We start from the raw sequence: 18,180 nt of genomic DNA, 5'->3' as shown, positions 1-18,180 counted from the left end.
CTGTTGACAGAAGGGGAGGCCAAAATGAATTCCAGATGTAAAACAGACCTTTCTGAAATTGCTGTCACTTTAAGGATGAAGATGTGGGACAGAGATACCCTGCCCTTGAAGGACCATCTACAGTGACCTCAGCTCTGCCTTCATATCTCAAGGACCAATGGTGCTTTGCCTCTCCTTTCTTCCACATGACACACAGGAGGACAAATGTTCACCCGGAGCACCACAAAAAGAGACACCCATGTTCAACTTGGGCCTGTCGGAAGAACAGGCACTGCAGAGTGATACAAGTACAAACAAGGTGTGCAATGGCCATGCCTGAGATTTGGGGCAAGGATGTGGATGGTGCTGGAGAGAGCAGAGAAGAAAAGTAGGGCATTGGTCTGTGAAGTAAAGAGCTGGTCCCTGTGAATCAGCAGGAAGCCAGGCTTTCAATTCTGCAAAGTCGGGTTTATTGATTTGCTGGTTTCTTTTCCTAGGACACTCCTGGACTCAGCTGTAGGGAAGATGGTGAGTCAGCGATGGGTCTGGTTTGTTCTCAAGTTAGCAATGTTTTATCATTTTCTGTATCCAGGATAGGAAACTTGACACTCTGGTGAAGGTTCCTGGTGCTGAGCCATCAGAATAGGCCAAGGACACAATGCCTGCTGCTCTGTTTTTACACACGAGAGGCCCTCCAGAATCCCCCTGTGAATGGAGAAGGGTCAGAGAGGACTGAGCTGTTGTTCAGCCTAGTCCCAGCCTTCCTCTCATGTCAAGGCTCCTCTTCAAGGTGTATGAATTGTGTGTTGAGAGAAATGGAGGGAAGGCCTCTGGTCCCTGGGGTTCCAATTCTGATAGTGGACAGGGTTAGGACTTTACCTTTCTCCTGAGACCAGCCTCTGCCCTTTCTCCACTGTGATCCACTCAATATGCAGGAGTGTGGGACCCTCAGCTCCAGGCCATTATTTAAGAACATGGGGAAAGGGGAGAGGGCCTGATGTAAGCATGGAGGACCAGAACATTGACAAATGTGGGTGCCTGCTCTGAGGAGACCCGTGCTCATGACGACAACACACAGTCCTGGACCTGGGAGTCAGGAGGGCTGTGCAAATCCCGCTTTAGGCCAGCTGCCTTCACCAAGGCTCCTTGTCAGCTCTGAGGCTCGAGTTAGTTACTGTTCCTGCTGTTCCCAGGGAATAAGATAATGGCCAATGGGGGAAAGAGTCCCTTGATGTTTGATCCCTAGGTTCCAGATTGCTTTTCTCCTCCCATGGAGCCCAGAGGGAAGGACAATCCAACTTACGTTAAAGGTAGCTCGCTTGATCTTTGGGTCCCCCACACAGATTGCAGTGGCTTTGTTGTAACGACGTGAAAAGCGGGACTCACACTCCTGGTCCTTCTGGATGGTCAGCTCTACCACTTGCAATGTATTTGGGAGTTTTCCCTTCGGAGCCAACTGTCCCCAACCAGCCACATAGCAAACGTCCCCTGGCTTCACATAGACATTCCTCCTGGGCAGCCTGAGAGGCCTCACAGCTTTAGTCCTGTTTGCTTTCCTCTCCAGCTATGGGGGAAGAAGCAGGAGAGAGCAGCACAGCCAGGAAAATGGTAGCCTGGGACGCATTGAAAGTCAGGATGGCAGGAAGAGAAGGAAGAGAATGAGAGTAGGAAGGGGGGGGCAATCCCTGCAAAGCAGATCTTAGGGAGCGGTTGGGGCAGTTCTCACCTTTAAGAGCATGATGTCACTGGAGTCGTCCTTGAGATTGTAGTATGGGTGTGGGATGGCTTTAGCCACAGGGATGATCTGCTGGGTCTCCTCTCGGATGCTGATGTTGTGGGCTCCTAGAGTGACTTTCATTGACCTGTAGAGAGCAGAGTGCAGATGGGAGATGTGGAGTGAGAGAGGACACAGTCCAGGAACTGTTAGAGGCTGGGTGAGCAGGGTGGGGCTCTAGCTGAGATGACCTGAGGAGACAGAATGGCCACAGTGTGTGACCATCTGCTCTTTCCTTTACAAGAACACTAGACTCCGGGGAACTTGCTCTTGTTTCCAGGCAATACTCCAAAGTTTGCATGTTTACATTGACTCTTTTTTTTTTAGAAAGTAATTTTATTAAATTATAAAAGTTTCCATTTCCGCCCCTCCTCCCAACACCCTCCCACTCCCCCCACTCCCTCTCCTCCTCCCTCTTCGTCCCTAAGGGCAGTCAGGGTTTCCTGCCCTGTGGGAAGTTCAAGTTCCTCCCCCCTCCCTCCAGGTTCAGGAAGGTGAGTATCCAAACAGACTGGATCCCAAAAATCCAGTATATGCAGAGGAAACAAGCCCCAGTGTCATTGTCTATGGCTTTTCAGAAAGACTCCAGGCCAGCCACATTCAGAGAATCCGGCCACATTCAGAGAATCTGGTTGGATCACGTCCTCGTTCAGTCCCAGTCCAAATGGCCTTGGTAAGCTCTCATTAGATCCGTCCCCTTGGATCAGTGGGCGCCAGGAGGTAGGAAATAGACAAGAGTCCCAGGTAACGTCGGGTGCATGGGGGGGTGGGGTGGGAGGGTTGTTGGAAGGGGAGATGGTTAGAGAGAAGGGAGTAGGGGAGGAATGGGGAAAGCTCGGTGGACCGGGATGGGGGGAGGGAGGAAGGATGAATATGGCATCAGGGAAGAATATATTTCAACTAAGGGAGTCATTTTAGGGTTTACAGGAGACTTGATTATATATGGGATCCCAGGTCCAAGGAGAGATCACCAGATTGTTCTCTGGACAGAGGAGAGGGTGCCTGAACCGGCCTTGGCCCATAACCGTACTGATGAATATTTTGCTTATCACCATAGATCCTTCATCTGGCGAAGGACGGCGATACAGACGGAGACCCACATTGGAGCACCGGACTGAGCCCTCCAAGGTCCAAATGAGGAGCAGAAGGAGGAAGAACATGAAAAAGGAAATAAGGACTGCGAGGGATGCATTGACTCTAAATGTGTACTTTCAATCTCAAACACTGCTGTAGTCTGACCAGTGTAGTTGCTCTCAACTCAACTGTGCTGCTGCCTCTGGACTCTCACCCTCTGACCTCAAAGTTTCCCTAATTACAGACTTCCATTGCCACAGCCCTGTCCTCTAGTGAGTTCTAAAAGGAGCAGCTACAAGCAGAAAGGAGAAACTTGTCTTGGTGTCTCAGAAAACATGGCCTAGCTCCTTCTCCTCACCTTCCCCTGCAGTGAGCAGCTGTCAGCACGAAGTTGTCTTTTACCAGGAAGCCTCCGCAGCTGTGACTTCTGCCATCAACATTCACAAATGCAATAAATGCCATGTAGGGGCGGGAGTGAGGCTTGACCTCATGGCCCCCGATGATCTCCTCTGAAAGAAAGGCAAGAATATGAGGTGTCTGGGAGCAACAGATGAGCTAGGAGGGAAGATCTAGGGAAGGATGATGGGGTGAGATCTACATTTCCCCAAGATTGTTGTGAACAGAATTCTTTGCACATAGATTGATCTTTGCTGAGTCTGAAGCGTCAGTGCCCTGTTCTGAGAAGGGGTGGGTAAGACTTGTCATCCACCCCATGCTTTACAAATACATGGAGGGACAAACTTCTATCTTCATGAAGCTAGAGGTCAAGGGGATGCTGGGTGGCTCATGTTAATCTTTCTCGGGTAATGGGTCTCCAGACGCATCTGCTGTCTTGATTTCTGCTAATTTTGTCATCTTTTACCCCATGGTCTTTAGAGAGGGATTTTCTAAAATTCTCCTGTTCTGGTGTCCATCATGTCCTAGGTTCTCAGTAAATGGGTTAGCTACATGGAAGAATGATTTTTACTTAGCTGAAGGACTGATGGCTCAGAGCTCAAGGGAATCAGAGCCTATGGGATACTGTAGAATTCAGATGGTATAATGGCAGTAGCTGGGGACCTGCAGAAAGAAGTAGAGGGCCAAGCAAAACTAGATGGCAAAGATAATGGAGTGTACAGAACAGACATCTTATCACTCTATGCCTCTAGACTTAGTAGCCTGAGGGTGTAGATTAATAAATAATGCTGATTATTCATTATTCTTCTTCAACAGTTTCCTTACATCGTTGTTGACTGGTTATAGAAGCTGTCCTGGGTCTGAGCTCTGTTAGAGTTAATTGCATACATTTAGTAACTTTGCATTCTCTGCTACAACTCATTTTTGGGATGTTCCCCTCTCTAGGGGACAGAGCAGGGAGAAGTTAGTGCTCTCCATAACCTCTGAGGACACCGCTCTTCTTCAGACCTTGTTGAGGATCTAGTCAGTGACAGGCTTCCCGGTCTGGGTTACTCTGGGACCTAAGGTTCAGAAAGCTCCTGGTTCAGAGCAGAAAGTTCCAGACTAGAGCTGGTCAGAGACTCCACAGAGGTATTATGGGATGGCACCTCCGGAACAGGGGTATTCACTCACCTGCACCAGCTCCAAGCAGCAGAAGAAAGGTCAGGAGAATCAGGACTGCTGCCATCTTCCCAGGAAGGCTCACGGGTTGGAGGAGGGCAGAGTGGACACGGCCCTTGAAGGATGAAGGAGGTGAGCGCTCAGTGACCTCACAGGCCTTTTAAACCTGGGCACCTCTGCTCTGATTGGCTTTAGTAGCTCAGGCAGTTTCCTGGTTTGGGTAAAAATGACACTGTCACCACACTGACATCCTCTGAGCTAATCCTGGATAAAGACCAAGAAAAGAAGGTGTTAAGGTTGTGGTTGAGGAGGGTCTGAGACCCCAGGAAATCCACTGTGCCTGCACTGAGATGAAAGTGTAGCTTTTCTTATCTTTTACATTTTTTTCCATTCTGGTAAGTTTTTTTTTTAGTTTCTTTGGTTTTTTCTTTCTTCCTTTTCTTTTTTTTAAAAAAAACATGTTGGTTACACACAATTTACCACAAAACTGCTATAGCACTACATATACACAGACAAAGTTATATAGTACTTATTGAAAGCTGATACCGCACCATATTTGGCTAGACAGAGTTTCAGTACATCTTCTCATTAACCTCTGGGAGTTCTGATCATACTGAGGAACCATCTGTTGGAATAGTCCGCTGAATTAATCTTCATGCACTCTGACTCTCCTAAACTGCTAGGGTGTCACAGAGAAATTCCTAAAGCAAGTGAAACATAGTGACCAATGATCATGTCTACTGTCTTGTTTAATTAAGTATACTAACAAATCACAAAAGCATGTATTGGTTACCTGTTTACTTTGTATTGGCATTCATCTCTCAAGAGGTCGGTAAGACTAGATCAGCACAGACTTCCCTGCTGAGGACTTCAGCAGATTTCCTACAGTGTTGTTTGGATCTTTAATAGATAAACAAGAACCTTGATTAGTCTTGAGTGGTTGTTGAGTGAACCTGATCCAGGAGTGAGACAGACAGGGATCCAGCTCTTGAAGAGTCTGATAACAACTGGAGTTAGCTGGGGATCTGAGCTTAGGGTAAGTGATGAACACAGCCGTGTGAGATCAGCTCTGGGATTAAGACAGGCTGGCCTTGCCCTAAGGACAGAGGTGTGTTTGTGTGCTGTGCTCAAGCATGCATACATGTGCATGCACGCCTTCTTGTGTGTGTGTGTGTGTTTAAGCATGCACATCTAGAACAACACCAGAGCACCCTGTGTCCTGTTATCTCTACAATTTTATGTTTTCCTGAGATTTTTGAACTTACTTTTTTCATACTTGGTATCCATAGAGGCTTACTTGTCCCAGCAGTTAACTGCAGTCCAGATATTAATTGATCTTAATTAATCATGCAGTCCATGGCTTGAAACTCTGTGTTAATTTTGTGCCAAAATGAAGGGACAACTGTTTTGAGATACACATTACTATACTATATTATAGATATATATGATGTATATTTATATATGTATATGCTATAACAAAAATTGGTAATTCCTTCCTGAGAATAAACCATGTATAAACGATACATTATCTGCACATACAGGTATACAATCAAATTCTTACAAAATATAATACTCTTAATTATATGGTACCCATGATGAGGGAATCTTTTAAACGCATGAAACGGGCTCCAATTTAGTGATATCTAATAATTAAGTGAACACAGCTAAGTAGCATTATTTAATTTAGTGTGTTTTCATTCTAAAAATTAGGAGAACAGTGTTGGCAAACCCTTTAATGCCAGCACTCAGTAGGCAGAGGCAGACATATCTCTGTGAGTCAGGGCAACCTGGTCCACACAGTGAGTTGCAGGATGCACAGGGCCAGACATAGAAACGCTTTTTCAGGATAGAAAAAAATAACAAATAAAGAGCAAACAAACAAAAATAGTGAATGAGGGCAACACAAACTCTGTGGCCCCTTTGACATTGCTTTGGAAAAACAAATAGACTTGTTAAACACAACTGTCTTGATGGACATAGCTCCAATCTCAGTGAATTCCTGAGATGGGGTGAGATATTTTGGTTCTAATTTTACTGTTACCATTCAGATTGTTGAAAAATTAAAATATAAGCATGCCGTCAGCCATTATCCCTCTAACTCCTTTCAGGTTGCTCCATCCCCTTCAGACTCAAGGCCTCTTATTCTTTAATTACCATTCTCTCTCTCTCTTTCTCTCTCTCAACATTCACAGTGATGAAAATATAAATCCAGCTTACAAAGTCAGTTTATTTTTGCTTGAATTCATATTTCTTTTAGGTATGAACACCTAGGATTGGATAACCATTGGGGATCTCATCTTTGCGGAAGACTATTTCTCCCTCTCTCATCACTTTATAGTTTGTTGCTCTTCATCTTGGGATGGCCCCTGCTATTTCCCCAACCACTTTGGAAGGTCTACTGGTGTTGTCATTGTTCAGATCTTATTTAAGCAGTCATATTGCTGAATTTCACAGGTGTAGTTCCCTCATCATGTCTAGAGTATATCTTCATCAAGGATTTTAACTATGGATTATATGTATGTGTCTGTGTTCCGGTTGGGGAATGTGCATGTGAGTACACACACCCTTGTAGGCCAGAGGAACTGAGGTTACAAGTGTTATGAGACATTCAACATGGATGCTCAGAACTGAACTTGGGGCCTCTGCAAGAGCAGTCTCTACCATTAAGACGTCAGAGCCATCTCTCCAGACCTGCATGCTCAGTTCCTGAGACCTGTGCCTCACAAGTGTGGGTGCTATGAAAACCTGATGGTGTGAATCCAGTGTGTCTGTGAAGGGTGAGCTCTTGTTTCAGAGAAGGTCCTATATGTATGTATATCCCATGTATGTAGAGAAGGTTCTATAAAAGGCCCATAAATATTGAGAATGAACATGATTGAAAATATTTTTAGGTTGAAGGGAGGAATGCAGATCTAGGCATTTCCAACTGAAACTGAGCAGGGAACTTTGGCAGATAATATATATGCTGATGAAAATGACCTTGTAATTATACCAAATAGTGATATTATTTCTGGAAATCTTGATATCTCTTTTCATATTTTCTTTCAAATGTAATAGCAAGGTTATGTCACTGTTTACAAACCGGTATTGAGCTGCATTGAAATGCAATTATTTGCCTTAAATTGAGCTTACCGTAATTCCACCTTCTCCTGGAGCACTTAGGTATAAAACGTGGTATTGAGAGGTTGGTTTTCCGTTAAAGATGAAATAAACTGTCAAATCCTCTAAAACGTCAATCTGTAATTGAGTTTACATTTCCAAATTCTGGCATAAATACTATTTAAAACATTGTAAGTAACCTAATAAGTTTTGGTAATGTCCAGAGAATGGCCATCTTACTTCTAAAATGTAAATGATTTCATCATAGTTACCATGAACACTTTTCAGGCCTTCCTGGCATTACAGATGATTTAATCCCTTTTCCCTTATGAGACTCAGTACTGGGGAGATTACCCATTTTTAATGATTTTGCATTAAATTAGATCTTAGCTTGTCTTCTTTGACAATATTATATATGTATCCAATGTTTTTTGTAATTTTTGCTCAAATTCATCCCCTCTCATCCCTCACAATTCCCAATGAGACATTCTTCTTTTTTCATAAATTTTCTTGATGACCTCTGCTAGGACACGTCACTAATCATGAGTATCGGGTGATAATTGCACTGTCTTCTCTTGATTTTACAAGTTCCTCTTATTTTCTTTTGATTTACATTTTTATTCATTTGATTTGTTCATTCCTTTACTTAGTTTCGAGACAGGGTTTCTCTGTGTATCCCTGGCTCTTATGGAACTTTCTCTGTAGACCAGGCTGTGCTTTACCTCAGAGACCAAGCTGCCTCTGCTCCCTAGTACTGGGATTAAAGGCTTTCTCCACCACTGCCAGGCTGGGTCTCTATTTAAACTACCATCGCTGGGCATCAGCAGCAGCTGTACTAGTTAGGCTGATTATGGACAAAGAAAACCACTTTGATATATTTTCCACTGCCCCATACCAAAAAAAAGTTATTTAGTGTCTTTCAATGGTGTTATCTCTTCAATGACGTTAGCTCCATCATCACTTCCTGGAACCAAATATCAGGTTGTGCTGTTCTTAGCATCAGCACTGCCATCCATCCCCAAAGAATAAGATTTAACATGAGTGCTTCTGCTTTCCAAAATTCTTTGAATAGATTATTTCTCTCAATTTCTTCTGTTCTCTTGGTTTTAAAACCAATGAGTTTATTAATAAATATTCCTCACTCCTTAGGGTATATCATAATTGGAACAATATTTGTACACCTCTCAGTGGACTCACTATCAAGAAATGCTTTTCCGGGTTTGTTTTGTTTTATTATTTTAAATATAACCACTTAACCACAGAGCCTATCTAACCAGCTGTGCTGGGTACTTTCTGTCAAATCGACATAAACTAGAAACACCTGGGAAGAAGAGTCCTCAATTGAGGATTGTGTCCATTAGATTTACTATGGGCATGTTTGTAGTTTCTTGTTTGCTAATGGATGAAATTGGGCCTATCCTACTCTGAGTAGTGCTGCTCATGGGTAGGAGGTCCTGGGTTGGATAAGAAAGCAGATGAACATGAGCCTGGAAGCACTCCAGCAGGCAGCCTTCCTCCGAGGTTCCTGCCTCTGCTCCTGCTTGAACTCCTGCCTGCCCTGACGTCCATCAGTGATGGAGTGCAGGTGGGACATGTGAGAAAAATCAACCCTTTCCTGGCCAAACACTTTGGGAAAGTGTTTTATCACAGTAACAGAACATAACTAGAACAGGTGTGACTATCTTTTTACTGTGTGGTGCATGTGTGTAAACATGTATGTCAGTGTATGTGTCCCTGTGCCTGTATGAGAGCAGAGGAAAATGTCAAGGTCCTCTACTGTTTTCTGTCTTAGTCTTTGAGATGGGGTCTCTCCCTGAACCTGAACAGACTGTTTTGTTGAGGCTGCTAGCAGCAAGCATCAGCAGTCTTCCTGTCTCTGCACTGAGGATGCGGGCACATCAGCTACACTCAACATCTTTTATGTGGGTGCTGGGATCTGAACTCAAATTCTCCTGCTTGTTCAGCTAGTGCTCTTACCCACTGAGCCATATCCTCACCATCCTAAATTGAAACTTTAAGCGTTTGTTGTTATTGAGAAGACGTCCTTCTCAGTTCCACTGCTCTGTCCTTGTGTCACCATCCTTGACAGCTGCTATGTTAGTTTGCACGGTTTGCATGTAATGCCTTTTCTGTTTCCACCTTTGTGAACACTCAAAAATTCTCAAATGTTGAATAAAACCTTGTATTTATCTGACAAAAAAGTAGCTGTCTGCCACCTTTCAGTTGAGTGATCTCTCTTTTTTGAGTTGTATTATTTTCTATTATGGTATTGAAGCCATGCTGCAATTAAAAATAATAATAGATAAGGAACTATATTTATTTTTATTATGAAAATTGAAAAGAAAATAGCAAGATTTGAGTATTTCTACATCTCAGCTGCATATGGAGCATGGAGTGAGAGTTGATTGTAAAACGGTGGCTGGGTCGTGGTGTGTGAGGCAAGATTGTGGTGTGTGTCTCTTAATGAACAAAAAAAAATGCTTACTTGTTTTCCAAATACCATTAAAATCCCATTGTGCCATGGAGATTAAAATTTCATTGATAACGTCTGTTTAGTTTGCTAAGTCACCAGCAGCACATGAGAATAGGGTGGTGCCAGTTTGACTGTCTTCACTTGGAAGAGAAAACACTGGCAGCATCACACTGAAGTCAGGCATGTTTCACACTTCCAAGAGCACACGTATATCCATATTGCACAGCATTGGAACATGTTGTCATCAACAAACTTCATGCTCAAGAGCTATAAAATATAGTTACACACACACACACACACACACACACAAACACACGCACAGAATAATAACAGAGAGAGAAAAGATTGGTAATGGTGTGAGTCGGTTCCTGCCCCAGCAATGGGCTTGCTCCATCAATGCCATATTTCCTAACATCCCCAAACAATATCATCAATCAGGAACCAGGTGATTAAATACATGCGCCTCGAGGGGACATAGTCACTAAAAACCACCACAGAAAGGTGGCATGGGACACAAATACAGAACAGAAACTCTATATTCCCTAAGTTCTCAGAGAATGGTGCTGGCAGATGTCTGACATAGTACAGAACAATGAAGGAATACCAGTGTGGTTTCCCAGCACGAACCAGAAGACCTTGTGTTCTTGTGTCTGGTCTGTGACCCTCAAGGCTTGGTGTACAGTAATGGTCTGGGGAAGCAGAGAAGTTGAGTCTTGCTGAATTGAATTACTTCCTTCCCCAGATACAGAACATCAGTGCAGATGTTAGGGGAGCCTAGTAAGCTCTATGCAAACAGTGAGGGCTGGGAGATACTTCCATGGATTAGAAGATTCTCAAGCAGTCTGTGTTTAAGACATATACTGCCTCTGATTCTACTCCAATATGTGCCCAAGGGTGCAAAGCAAGGGGGCTTTGAACACCTTTACCATAAAGCTGTGGGAGGAGCCCAGGGGTTTCTCTCCAGGAGGAGTCTGAGCATGGGCTCATCTTTTGTACAAGAAGCCACCATGTTACTGGTTGGAGATTAGATGTCATTGAGGTCACTTGCTCAAGGAATCCTAGGCTCAGATCAGGCTCTCTTCTTCAGTGCCCAAGGTGCTTTCCCTCTCCTTTCTTCCATATGACACAGAGGAGGAAAAGAGTTTGCCCTGAGACCCAAGACAAGAGATACACAAGCTCAGCTTTGAACCAGTCAGAAGGGCAGGCATTGCACAGAGGGACAAGTAAAAGGGAGCTGCTCAGTGGCCTTGCCTGAGCTTTGGCCACGGTGTGTGTCTGAAGTTAGGGTGAGCAAAGAGCTAAAGTGTGATATAGGCTGGCTAGGCACAGAGATGGTCCTTGTGAAATTAAACCAGCCTTTTTATTCTGCAAAGAGACCTTTATTGAGATGCTGGCTTCTGTCCTAGGACAATCCTGGACTCTGCCATAAGGAAGATGGTGAGTCAGGAAGGGATTTGATTTGCTTTGTAGTTAGCTGCATTTCATCATTTTCTTTATCCAGGATAAGAAACTTGACACTCTGGTGAAGACACATGGAGCTGAACCATTTTTATACCCAAAGGACACAATGCCTGCAGCTGCTTTTTTTCACACGAGAGGCCCTCCAGAATCCCCCTGTGAAAGGAGAAGGGTCACAGGGTGTAAGTGGAGACCATTCATTTCCTGGCCGCCCAGACCCACATGATTAGCACAGAAACTATATTAGTTACAATACTCTTTGCCAATAGCTTAGGCGTATTTCTAGCTACACTTATATCTTAAAATAACCCATTTCTATTGATGTTTGTATGACCATCAGGTTGTGGTCTACTGGTGGCTGCCATCTTTCTCCTGTGGCAGCTACATGGTATCTCCCTGACTCTGCCTACTTTCTCTCTTTATCTCTGCTCAGATTTGGCTTTACTCTCCTAAGCCAAGAGTCAAAACTGCTTTTGATGCATGATTATTAAAAACACAGACTCAGAAATTTGGGTTCAACCTTAAGATCCAAAAAGGAAAGCAGTCAGCCACAGGCTCTTACATCAACCTTTGTCTGAAATGGAGATCCTACCTCCTGGAATCTCAGAAGGAGACTGCAACTGAGAGTTGTCTCCTCCCATTTTATATTCCTCTCTAGGACTGGGATTAAAGGCGTTCAACACTGGGATTAAAGGTGCATGTTCTTGTGGCTACTGGGATTAAAGGTGTGTGTTACCCTGTCTGTAAGGCTGACCAGTGGAAATGTTTCACACTCATATCTTCAGGCAATCTTTATTTATTAAAATAAAATTAAAATGGCACTACAAGAGGGGACTCAGCAGTTCACCCTAGTCCCAGCCTCCCTCTCACGTCAAGGCTTCTCTTCAAAGTGCACGAATTGTGTGCTCTGCTTGTGGGAGATCGGAGGACAGGCCTGGTATTCCTGGGTTTCTCACTCTGATTATGGACAGGTTTACTGCTTAATCTCCCTTCTGATCCCCGCTCTGCCCTTTCTCCACTGTGATCCACTCGCTATGAAGGTGTGTGGGACCCTCAGGTCAAGGCCATTGTTTAAGAGACATCAGGACAGGTGAGTGAGCCTGATATGAGCATGGAGGACCAGACCATTAATAAATGTGGGTGCCTGCTCTGAGGAGACCCCTGCTTGAGGTAATAACACAGGCAGAGCAAAGTTTTCTAAAGCCTGGGCCTGGGAGTCAGTAGGGCTGTGCAGTTTCTGCTTTGTACCATCTGCCTTCACCAAGGCTCCTCCTTGTCAGCTCTGAGACCCGAGCTAGTTACTGTGACTGCTGTTCCCAGGGAGTAGGATCATAACCAGTGGGCAAAGGAGTATGTTGATGTTTGGTCTATAGGTCCCAGATTGCTTTTCCCCTCCCATGTAACCCAGAGAGGAGGACAATCCAACTTACAGCAGAAGCAGTACGATTGATCTTTGGGTCCCCCACACAGATCTGAATGGTTTTGTTGTAACGACGTGGGAAGCGGGACTCACACTCCTGGTCCTTCTGAACCGTCAGCTCTACCTCTTGCAATGTATCTGGGAGTTCACCCTTCGGAGCCAACTGTCCCCAACCAGCCACATAGCACATGTCCCCTGGCTTCACAAGAACCTTGCGCCTGGGCAGGATGAGGGGTCTCACAGCATTAGTCCTCTTGGCCTTCCTCTCCAGCTGTGAGAGGAAGAGAGAGCAGCTCAGCCAGGAGCCTGCTGGCCTGGGACCCTTTGAGAATCCCAATGGCAGGGAGGGAAGGAACAGGATGAGAGCAGGAGGGGAGGGGCAATCCCTGAAGCAAGCAGAGCTCAGAGAGCTGTGGGGGCAGTTCTCACCTTTAACAGCATGATGTCATTGGAGCGATCCTTACGATTGTAGTCTGGGTGTGGGATGGGTACTGCCACAGGAATGATCTGCTGGGTCTTCTCTACGAACGTTATGTTGTGGGCTCCTAGAGTGACTTTCATTGAGCTGTGCAGACAGCAGAGTGCAGATGGGAGATGTGGAGTGAGAGAGGACACAGTCCAGGGAGCTGTTAGAGGCTTGGTAGGCAGGGTGGGGCCCTAGCTGAGGGGACTTGAAGAGACAGAAGTGTGAAGGTCAGGGTGTGACCTGCTGTTCTTTGCTTCTCAAGGACACTAGACTTCTGAGGGTTCACTTTTGTTTCTAGGCAATACGCAAAGTTTGCATTGACTCTGAATGTACACTTTCATCCTCAGCTACTGCTTTGGTCTGACCAGTGTAGTTGCTTTCAACCCAAGTATGCTTCTAGACCTCTCACCCTTTGACCTCAAAGTTTCCCTGTTGTCATCCTTCCAGTGTCACAGCCCTGCCCTCTAGTGAGCTCTTACAGGAGCAGCCACAAGTAGAGGATGAAAACTTCTGTTGGGGTCTCAGAAAGCATGGGCCAGCTGCTTCTCCTCACCTTCCATTTCAGTGAGCAGCTGTCAGCACGAAATTGTCTCGCTCCAGGAAGCCTCCGCAGCCACCACTTCTTTCACAAATGTAATAAATGCCATGTAGGGGCGGGAGTGGGGCTTGACCTCATGGCCCCCTATGATCTCCTCTGAAAGAAAAGGCTAGAATATGAGGTGTCTGGGAGCAGCAGATGAGGTAGGAGGGAAGATCTAGGGAGAGGTGATGGGGTGAGATCTACAGTTCCCCAAGATTGTTGTGGACAGAATTCCTTGCACATAGAATGATCTTTGCTGAGTCTGAAGCCTCAGTGCCCTGTTCTGAGAAGAGGTGGGTAGGACTTGTCCTCCAGCCCATGCTTTACAAATACATGGAAGGACAAACTTCTTTCTTCATGATGCTAGAGACCAAGGGGATACTGGGAGGTTCAATGTTAGTCTTTCTCTGTTAGTGAGTCTCTGGACACCTCTCATGTCTTGATTTCTACCAGTTCGTCATCTCTTACCCTAAGCTCTTTAGGGAGGGATTTTCTAAAGTTCTCCTATTCTGGTGCCCATAATATCCTAGGTTCTCCATAAAATCTTCGGCTGCATGGAAGAATGACTTCTACTTAGCTGGAGGACTGGTGGTTCAGAGCTCATGGAATTCGGTGCTTATGGGACATTGGGAGAGTGTGCTGGCATAAAGGGAATAACTGATGACCTGAAGAAAGAAGTGGAGAAGCCAACCAAAACTGGACTTCAAAGCTAGTGGAGTATGAAATGCGGGCAACTTGTCAACCTGGGCCTCTTTCTTCAACAACCTGAGGATAGAGGTTACTAAATAAAGGTAATATTCTTGAGCTGGTGGCATGCTCCATGGCAGGGTGGTCATTAAAGCTGTCCTCAGTTGGGGCTCAGGTAAGTTTAATGATTTACCTTTTAGTTTTATTTCGTTCTCTGCTACTTCTCCTTTTAGGGATGATCCACTCCCCAGGTAACACAAAGAGCAGGGAGAAGCTAGTGCCCACCGTGTCCTCTGAGGACACCTCCCTTTTTCAGACCTTGTTGAGGATCTAGCCAGTGACAGGCTTCCAGGTCTGGGTTGGTCTGGGACCTGAGGTTCAGGAAGCTCCTAGTTCAGTGCAGGAAGTTCCTGACTAGAGCTGGGCAGAGACTCCACAGGGGTATTATGGGATGGCACCTCTGGAACAAGGGTGTTCACTCACCTGCACCAGCTCCAAGCGGCAGAAGAAAGGTCAGGAGAATCAGGACTGCTGCCATCTTTCCAGGAAGGCTCTTGGGTTGAAGGAGGGCAGAGTTGACACAGCCCTTGAAGGATGAAGGAGGTGAGCGCTCAGGGACCTCACAGGCCTTTTAAACCTGTGCACCTCTGCTCTGATTGGCTACAGTACTTAAGGACATTTTCTGGTTTGGGTAAAAATGTCAGTATCACCGCATTGACATGAGCTAAACTGGGATAAAGACCAAGAGAGCAGACGGTGTGGAGACTGTGGTTGAGGGGCCTCAGACTCCAGGAAGTCTGAGATGACTGCACTGAGCAAAACCATGTCCTTTTTACCTCTTAAATCTTTTGTATTCTGGTAAGTTCTTTTTTGGTTTTTTCTTTCCATTTTAAATAATACAGACAACCAATTTGCTACTCAACAATCATAGCACTACAAATACACAGACAAAGTTATACAGTATTTAGTGAGAGTTAGGAAGAGTCATATTTGTCTGGGTGGAGTTTCAGTACATGTTCTCATTAACCTCTTGACTTCTGATCATACTGTGGAACCATCTGTTGGAATCATTTGATGATTTAATCTTAACTCACTCTGACTCTCTTAAACTGCTAGGGTGTCACATGGAAATCTCAATGTTTTCCCTAAGGCCAATAATCATGACTTACTGTCATATATACTTAAGCACAATAACGAATCACAAGTGACATGTATCAGTTACTTGTTTATTATGTATTGGCATTTATCTCTAAACCAGAGATTCAGGATTATATTTAAAGTTTAGTAAGGTAAGGTCATAACTGGCTTCCCTAATGAGGAAGTACTGTTGTGGTACTGTCTACAACATTGCCTAGAATTTACTGTAGATAAACAAGGACCATGTTAAGATCCTGAATGTTTATTTAGTGGACTAGATTAAGAAGTAGAACAGACAGGGTTCCAGCCTTTAAAAGGCTGGTATTGACAGGAGTGAGCTGAGGATCTGAGTTTAGAGCACAATGCTGTTAGACCTGTATGAGACCAACTCTGGGAGGTGAGACAGGATGGCCTTGGCTTGAGAACAAGGTTTTGTGTGTGTGTGTGTGTGTGTGTGTGTGTGTGTGTGTGTGTGTGTGTGTGTTTAAGCATGTACATGCAGATAACCACAGAGCAACAAGGTCCTGCTGAACATCTACAGCTTAAGGTTTTTCGTATATTTTAAAATTTTCTCCTTTCATATTTTGTATCCATAGAAGCTTTCATATCATTGCTGTGAATTGCAGTCCTGATATTAATTGCATAAAAATTAATCATCCAGTGTATAGATTGTAACCATTTGGCATTTCTGGGCCACAGTGAAGGGAAAACTGTTTGGGGCTGCACATTACTATATAAGCCATAATGAAGATTGATAATTCCTCTCTGAAAAGGAACCATATATAAATGATATAATATCTATACATACAGTTAAGCAACAAAATCCTTAGAATAAAATGATCTTAATTATATGGTGCCTGTTTGGAGGGAATCTTTAAAAGTCATGGATCAAGTTCCAATTTTGTGATATCTAATAAAGAAATTGAACATCTCTAAATAGGATTTTTTTAGTGTGCTTTCATCCTAAAAGTAAGGGAACAGTTGAGGTACATCACTTTAATCCCCGCACTTGGAGGCAGACATATCTCTGTGAGTTCAAGGCCAGCCCAGTCTATAGAGTTCCAGGACACTCAAAGCTACACAGAGAAACCCTGTCTCAGAAAAAAAAGAAAGAGAAAAAGAAAAAGCAAACAAAAACAGTGAATGAGGATAACACGACCTTTGTGGGATGGACATAGTTTTTGAGGAACAAATGAACTTGTTGGACACAACTGGCTTGATGGCCAGAGCTGTGGTCTCAGTGAATATCTAAGATGGAGTGAGATAATTCGGTTTTAATTTTACTGTTATTATACTTAGCACTTTGAATTAATAGAAAAAATTTTATATAGTCATGTCACCTAGCATTATCCCTCTAATCCTCCCAGGATTCTCCAACCAGTTTTCATGCTGGTGAAGACTCCTGGTGCAGAACCATCTTTATTCCCATAGGAGACAAAGCCTGCAAGCACTTTGTTACACAGGAGAGGCCTTCCAGAATCCCCCTGTGAATAAAGAGGGACCACAGGGGACTAAGCTGAAATTACCCTCTTCCTACCTCCCTCTCCGATGAGTATGACTTGTGCACTCATTTGTGGGAGAACGGAGGGCAGGCCAGTGGTCCTGAGCTTCCCACTCTGATTGTGGACAGGGTTACTGCTTCACCTCCCTCCTGAGCCTCTGCCCTTTCTGCAGGTCTGTGATCCACTCCCTATGAAGGACTGTGGGACCCTCAGCTCCAGGCTATTGTTTAAGAACATGGGGACAGGTGAGTGAGCCTGGTGTGAGCATGGAGGACCAGACCATTGACAAAAGTGGGTACCTTCTCTGGGGAAATTCTGACTTGTGGTAATGACAGACACACACATACACACACACACACACACAGACACACACACACACACACACACACACACACAGGGAGAACAGCTTTCTAAAGCCTGGTCCTAGGTGTCAGGAGAACTGTGCAAATCCTGCCAGCAACAGCTGCCTTCACCAAGGCTCCTTGTCGGCTCTGAGGTCCTAGTCAGTTACTAGTTACTGCCATTCCCAGGGAGAAAGATCAAAGAGTCCCTTGAAGCTTGCTCTCTAGGTCCCAGATTACTTTCCCCCTCCCATAGAGTCCAAAGAGGATGAAAATTGAACTTACCCTAAAGAAAGCATGCTTGATATTTGGGTCCCCAACACATCTCAGTGGCTTTGTTGTAGCAATCTGGATAGTGGGACTCACACTCCTAACCCTTCTGTTCTGTTAGCTCCACTTCTTGTAGTGTGTTTGGAAATACACTCTCCGGGACTATCTTTTCCCAACCTGCCACATAGCACACATTCCCTGGTTTCACATGGACATTATGCCTGGGCAGGGGAGGGGGCTCACAGCTTTAGTCCTCTTGGCCTTCCTCTCCAATGTGGGGGAAGAAGCAGGAGAGAGCAGCTCATCCAGGAGCTTGCTGACCTGGGACACTTTGAAAGAAAGGATGGCAGGGAGGGAAGAAAC

General features: G+C 44.7%; 1 protein-coding gene and 1 pseudogene across 2 annotated transcripts; both read right to left on the bottom strand.

Annotated features, from left to right (window-relative positions):
• Nucleotides 1-426: 426 nt before the first annotated feature.
• LOC148120134 (granzyme C-like) lies at nt 427-4,556 on the bottom strand. The gene is made up of 5 exons (XM_087912004.1): nt 4,397-4,556; nt 3,186-3,336; nt 1,706-1,841; nt 1,283-1,543; nt 427-684 (listed from the first exon to the last, which is right to left on the bottom strand). The coding sequence occupies exons 1-5, from the start codon at nt 4,449-4,451 to the stop codon at nt 541-543; spliced, it is 747 nt and encodes a 248-aa protein (XP_087768130.1). The 5' UTR covers nt 4,452-4,556; the 3' UTR covers nt 427-540.
• Nucleotides 4,557-11,351: 6,795 nt separating this feature from the next.
• On the bottom strand, nt 11,352-15,105 carry LOC148120133 (granzyme C-like; annotated as a pseudogene). The gene is made up of 5 exons (XR_015734621.1): nt 15,051-15,105; nt 13,854-13,994; nt 13,264-13,399; nt 12,845-13,105; nt 11,352-11,570 (listed from the first exon to the last, which is right to left on the bottom strand). The product of XR_015734621.1 is annotated as a granzyme C-like (transcript).
• Nucleotides 15,106-18,180: the final 3,075 nt, after the last annotated feature.

The sequence above is a fragment of the Myodes glareolus genome, chromosome 12 (assembly GCF_982192425.1).
Source record: "Myodes glareolus chromosome 12, mMyoGla1.1, whole genome shotgun sequence".
In the NCBI taxonomy this organism is placed as follows: Eukaryota; Metazoa; Chordata; class Mammalia; order Rodentia; family Cricetidae; genus Myodes; species Myodes glareolus.
Note: the sequence above shows the minus strand (reverse complement) of the source record. Positions and strands in the feature narration are given on the sequence as shown.